Source organism: Etheostoma spectabile, chromosome 24 (genome assembly GCF_008692095.1).
Source record: "Etheostoma spectabile isolate EspeVRDwgs_2016 chromosome 24, UIUC_Espe_1.0, whole genome shotgun sequence".
Taxonomy (NCBI): Eukaryota; Metazoa; Chordata; class Actinopteri; order Perciformes; family Percidae; genus Etheostoma; species Etheostoma spectabile.
Window position 1 is genome coordinate 15,729,784 of NC_045756.1, and position 6,038 is coordinate 15,735,821.

Below are 6,038 nucleotides of genomic sequence, written 5' to 3' on the forward strand. Positions count from 1 at the left end.
GTACTTTATTTAATTTCAGTCTCCTGTTTTCTGTCTGGGATCTGGAAACTTATAGTGTGGTTAGCGAACCAAAGGGGTAATTCTTTAGAACCTGAAGGGGTGTATGCGTGCAGTGCCGTGAATTAATTTGTTGCATCGCAATACATGATATCACGCAATCCTTTGTGAAGCTGAGGCCGGCGGCCATAAGTTGCAAGGGTGTATTTTTATGCTCACAGGCAATAGGGGGAAGAGAGATGACCCCATTCAACTCAAAATAAGTCCTAAAACCATTCCAATGACTCTGAAGCTGTTCAGTTAACCCTTGTGTTGTCTTCCCATCAAAATTGGAATTCAACACTTTTGTTGAGGCTTTTTATCGATTATTTTTAAAACTTTTTTTTTACATCTGTGTTCCTTTTTTAAAAACTTATTAACTTCAGTTTAACAGTTATTTTAGGAATTTATGTTCAATAAACCCAATGTATAGGAAATTATACCTAATGTTTGAGTTAGAAAAGCAGAAATTAGGAATAATTTAGACTAAAAAATAGGAAAGTATGTCGATGGATAATCACAGACTGGAATATGTCAACTTTTACTCAATACTATTTGGAAACCCACTATTGGAATGTTTTTTTCAAATTCTATAAAATTGAATAAGACACCCCAAACTTAATGAAAGTAGATTTGTACTCATATTTAGATTTGTACTTATATTTTATGTTACTTAGATTTGTAATCAATTATGTTATTTTGGGTAATTACAATTGGGTAGTGAAAAAGAACATTGAAGTAGGAAAACGGGTCAGTTTGACCTGAGGACAACATGAGGGTTAAGGTAAATTAAGCTAAAAAACTGCATGGTTCCCCTTTTAATGGAAAGATGTGAAGGTAGCACCTCCTCTTGGCTCCTTCTAACCCCGCCCCCCACACATAGATATCCACGAGACATTTCCTGAAAACGGCAACTATAGCGTAAATGCTTGTCACCGCCTCTTTCAGCTTCAGTCTCTGTCCTTTGCCTTGTTAGCAGGGCAGGTGGCTAGAAGTAACTGCAGCAATGGCAACTTTTAATACATTTTCTCCTCTATTACTCCAATATTTTTCTGTGTGTGAGTAACTGTGTTTGTAGATACTGTGTTTTTAATGTGACTTGATTTAAGACTTGAGGGAGTTGGGAGACGTTGGAGTTGGTGGTGAAGTGATATCTGTCTGCAGATAGTGCAGAGGACAACAGGACTAAGGCCCGGGCGGATGAATACGGCATACAGAGGGATCAATCTGAGCTGCCTGAGACCACACTGTCTGTCACTATTACAGCCAATCAGGTAACAAACCAGTCTATATGTCTGTCTTTCAGTACTGAACATTATGGGTGTCTTGATTTCAATTCGAAAATTGATCAAAAGGTACTTTTTTTCGATTAACAATATCCAAGAAGGATCACCGTTTTTTTTCTCTCGCCACCTCCGCCTACTTTGCATGTCTATCCAGAGAGACAAAAGAACTGGAAAATCTTTCTTCCCATTTTTGCAACATTTTGCCTTCCCTGCGTTAAGTTATGGAACCAAACAACAAAGGTAAAGGTGGGCTCTGACCGGACTCCAAGATGCAATCAGGTGCGCCTTGTAAACTCAGAGAAACTCAAACTGTTGCTGCAAAGTACCCTTTTGCCAACTAGTGGCTCTCTGTTATTGCCATAACTGTTAAAAAAAGTATAATAAAAAATGTTTAAATCAAATCATATGTTTACGCCAGTGGTGGAGGAAGTACCAGAGACATATTTACCAGTAAAAGTAGAAGTAACACAATGTCAACCCTACTTGAGTAAAAGTAAAAATTACCTGATTTTAAATGTACTTTAAGTAAGTAAAAGTTCTTGCATTATGATTTATTCTCTTAATGTCTATTTTCCAACAATTTAAAAAAATGTTTTTTTAATTATGTTAGGTTCAAGTTAATGTAATTAGTTCTTACCATTTGTGGCCCAGTTTACATTCTGCCTTACAATTCTGGTTATCTATCAGGGTGATCTGCATGATGCTCGACTTGCATTATTTCCCACGGGACAGTGAATGCTGCAAAGTTATCTAGCAAGATCACACGGGCTTGGACAACAAGTAGGCTACGTGGCTTCACAGCTTAGGACGACAAAGTATTTGTACTCCGTTACATTCCACCATTGATATACGCCAGCCTATTTCTACATGTAAATGGATGAATTAAGGGTTTATTTTATTTCATGTTAAACAAAAAGGTCTATCTCTGTAGGGATCCTTTCAATAATGTTGTCAAGACACTTAAAATAATAATCGGAGCATGTCAGTGGACGGAAATTGATGGTGCGCAATTGCCCATTAATGTTATGTAGCATCTTATTTCGCATCTTGCTTAATACTGGCACACATTTTTTATTTCTTACGATTATTTTTAGGGCATTTCTAGGCCTTTATTGACAGGACAGCTGAAGAAATGAAATGGGAGAGAGGGGGGGAATGCCATGCAACAGAGGGCCACAGGTCGGAGTCTAACCCAATTTTTTTGGCCCTCCTCCCCACGGGGTTCAAGAAAAGTTGGATTTTCCAGCTCGCTCCGTTAGTGGTGAAGGAGTTGGCTAAGGCTAACGCTGTGAGGCTAACACTAGCGATATTATTGCTAATTATAAGCCTCGTCGGTCTCCAACACTTGTTGCACATGCTTGTGACATACAGTACGTTACGACCAAACGTAGCAATTGGTTATGGCAGATCTTGAGTGCCTCTGGGCAGATCCAATAGTTTTAAACTTCAACAGAGAACCCACCTTCAAGGAAGTTAACACTTGTCAATGGGGAGTGGCCAGACTCTCTGGACTATTGAAATAGACCAGAGTCTGGTAGGACCAGGCTATATCTTAGACACAAACACATAAGAAAATAGGGTCCAGGTAAATAAGAAATTCAAAGTTACCCTCTAAGTACAAATTCAATGAACTTGACCTCTCCTCCCTTCTCTTCAGGTCAGCCTGGGTCAGGACGTCAACATACAGATTGATTTCCACAACCAGAGTAATGTCTCCACAACCATCCAAGCCAACCTGACCGGGTCTGTCATCTTCTACACCGGAGTCATAGCCAATCATTTGAAAAATCACAACTTCACCATCACCGTGCCAGCCAATCAGAGTGAGCGATAGAGAGGAAATAGTATTTGTAGTTATTAGCGATAACATCTGTTACATTCTCTGAGTGTGTGTCTGTGTTTGCAGTGAATAGTGAGATGGTGACGATCACAGCGGACGAGTACATGCCATTGTTGGGCACTCAACGTTCGCTGCACTTTATTGTGACTGGACAGGCTGAGGACGAAGCAGTGACTGCCATCAAGGTGCTCATGCTGCAGATCCCGACGCTCACCATGACGGTAAGACTCGTGTCAGGGTTGAAAATCGTTCCCTCTTTAAGATTTAGCTTGGTGTAAGGTATTTTATTGATTTACCTCTGTTGTTAAGAGGAAGTTAAGACATAGAGCTTTTATTGTGACGGGAAAACCAGAAGTGGTAAAATGCTGTAAGTAGTGGCCGTTGACTGTGTTGTTCATTAATAAAGAGAGTATTCCAGTATTGTACATCTGTGTTTCTTTATTTTAAAGTCGAGCCAGAGTCTGAGCAATGTAATAAACCTTCGGTTACATTAGCGCAGTGCCATTAAAACCATAGGGAAACTGGCATTATTTTTTTTATAGGAGATGTTGTTGACTTGGGTTGTTTTTGCTCTTCTTTTTCTACTACATCTTCTGTGTTTCCAGCTGAGTGGCTCCCCCATGGTGCAGCAGGAGATGTTTGTCGACATTACCTTCACCAACCCCTTCAACTTTGCCATGAAGACCTGTAGGCTGTCCATGGAAGGAGCTGGATTAATGAGCGAGAAGACACAATTCTACGAGTACACACACACACACACACAGACACACACACACACACACACACACACACACGATATATAAGTGAAGTCAAAACACCTCGATCACCCCCTGGGGATAGGTCATAAGTCCCGACCCCTCTATGTTAGTGGATGGGACATGGGCCAAACTAACAATTCAAAGTGCACGTTGAATACTTTTTTCTAGAGCTGCAAAGGTTAATAGATTAGTTGTCGGCTATAAAATGAACCTGCAACTATTCTGATTATCAGTTAATCGGTTTGAGCAAAACATTCTCCAGATTCCATTGTCTTAAATGTGAATGTTGTCTAGTTACATCACTCTTCTCCGTCTCAGAGTTGATGGAACATGGACAAAAACAATAAAATCAAAGTAAATTTCAAAAAACATTGTTCCCAGAGATGGTTTCTGTCCTTTTAGATAGTTCTGATCACGCTTTCCAAGTTCCAACTTTTCATTTTTCTGATGAGATGAAAACACTAATAAGTTAGAGAGAATTCCTTTCAACGCTGTTGAATTTAATATCACTAGCGGTATTGCTGGTCCTTTAAGGAAACATGAAGTTAAGTGGCTATCCTGATTAAAAGTTAAGTTCAGCTAATGCTAGCTTGTGTCAGGTAAAGTATTTTTTATTTAGGTGATTAGTAATATTTTAGTAAGATGCTGAAAATGCTGTTTGTTGTGTGTTAGAAGTGGTGGTTGGCGGCTCGAGTAGTGGCCCGAATGGCGATTTGATAGACCCCCCCATGTTAAAAAAAATCCTAACTTTTACAGCATGAATAAACATTTGTACAGACTGGTACAAAAACATTTTTTGGTTTCTATAAAATTTCCCCCTTTGAAGCCAAAAGGGCCATCACTTGTTGGCCCTTTTGGCTTCACTCTGCGGTCCAGCTCTCCCCAAACCATCTTGATTGTTGACTTTATAAAAATTACAAATGTTTATATTGACACATAGAAGCATCTTGCATGGCAAACGTCAAAATCTCCAGTATGAGACGGTTTTTCCAATGACACACTGTAAAAAAGAAAAAAAAAAAAAAAATTAAAACTACTTAAGTTTAACAGAATTATTCTGTTTTATTTTGGAGATTATATTTAAAAGAAATTCCAAAAATACAGTCTATGGTGATGACGTGTTGTGGTTGTTTGGCTCGTGTGTGTTTATACCCGTACACCTGTGTGTGTGTGTGTGTGTGTGTGTGTGTGTGTGTGTGTGTGTTTTAGCGTCATTGAGCCTCAGGCTTCCATCTCATGGAAGGAGTCGTTCGTCCCTCGGCTGGCCGGAAATCGCAGCCTTGTAGCGGTGATGGACTGCAGCAACCTCTGTGAGGTAACCTCCACACCTTCCTCTCTCATATTACCAGCAGTGGAATGGAACTACAATTACTCAAGTACTGTATAACCTGACTGTGTTCATGTTTAGACACTGTCCGTGGAAATTGGCCATTGTTGCGTATCCAAACACATCTGCGCTCACACAGTCAAATATATGTACAAAATCATTCACATGTCTAATTAGTATACAAAAGTGACTTTGATGAGAGAAAGCAGTAAGAAGGCTTGCGTGAGGCTCAGGTGGCGCTATAACTTTACATTCAGCTTTTACAGAATAACTTGGAGTGGTTGAAGCGTGCCGTTTTATTGGGAAGAACAGAAGGACAGTCCTTGACATGTTGACATCATTAGTCATGTTAATAATGTCATTTTTGTGCACATTTTGAACTTTTGAAGTTCAAATCGGTTCAACAGCTTGAATCTTACGGCCCTGCACACCGCGTATACACAGCGGTGAACGGCTGTCTCGCAGACACCAAATGTCTCTGCCTTAACCCTGGATTTTGCACAAGTGGCCAACATGTCCAATGGTACCTCTCTCCATTTAGCCACAGAACTTAGCTTCTAAACTCTCTGATTTACTAAGCCGGTTTGCAATCTATAACCATGCGGAACGTCAACTTGTGGCAAAACTACAATTTGCTAAGTCTTGTGTATTCGCTCGAAACCAGTTGAAAGAAATGCTTCTAATTTGCATTTTCTTTATCCCTCAAGTTGTCCTTGGGTCAAATTGACCCGTTTTTCTATATCAATGTTCTTTTTAATTCCACAAAATAACATGATTGATTCCACACAGCG

General features: G+C 39.7%; 1 protein-coding gene across 1 annotated transcript in view; it reads left to right on the forward strand.

Moving 5' to 3' along the window:
* Positions 1–6,038, forward strand: part of LOC116673676 (coagulation factor XIII A chain-like) — a gene marked incomplete in the record, with an annotated part of 36,089 nt that overhangs the window by 26,212 nt on the left and 3,839 nt on the right. The window contains 5 exon segments of the mRNA XM_032505892.1: positions 1,201–1,310; positions 2,980–3,145; positions 3,229–3,383; positions 3,768–3,904; positions 5,130–5,235. Coding sequence (XP_032361783.1) covers positions 1,201–1,310; positions 2,980–3,145; positions 3,229–3,383; positions 3,768–3,904; positions 5,130–5,235 — 674 coding nt within the window.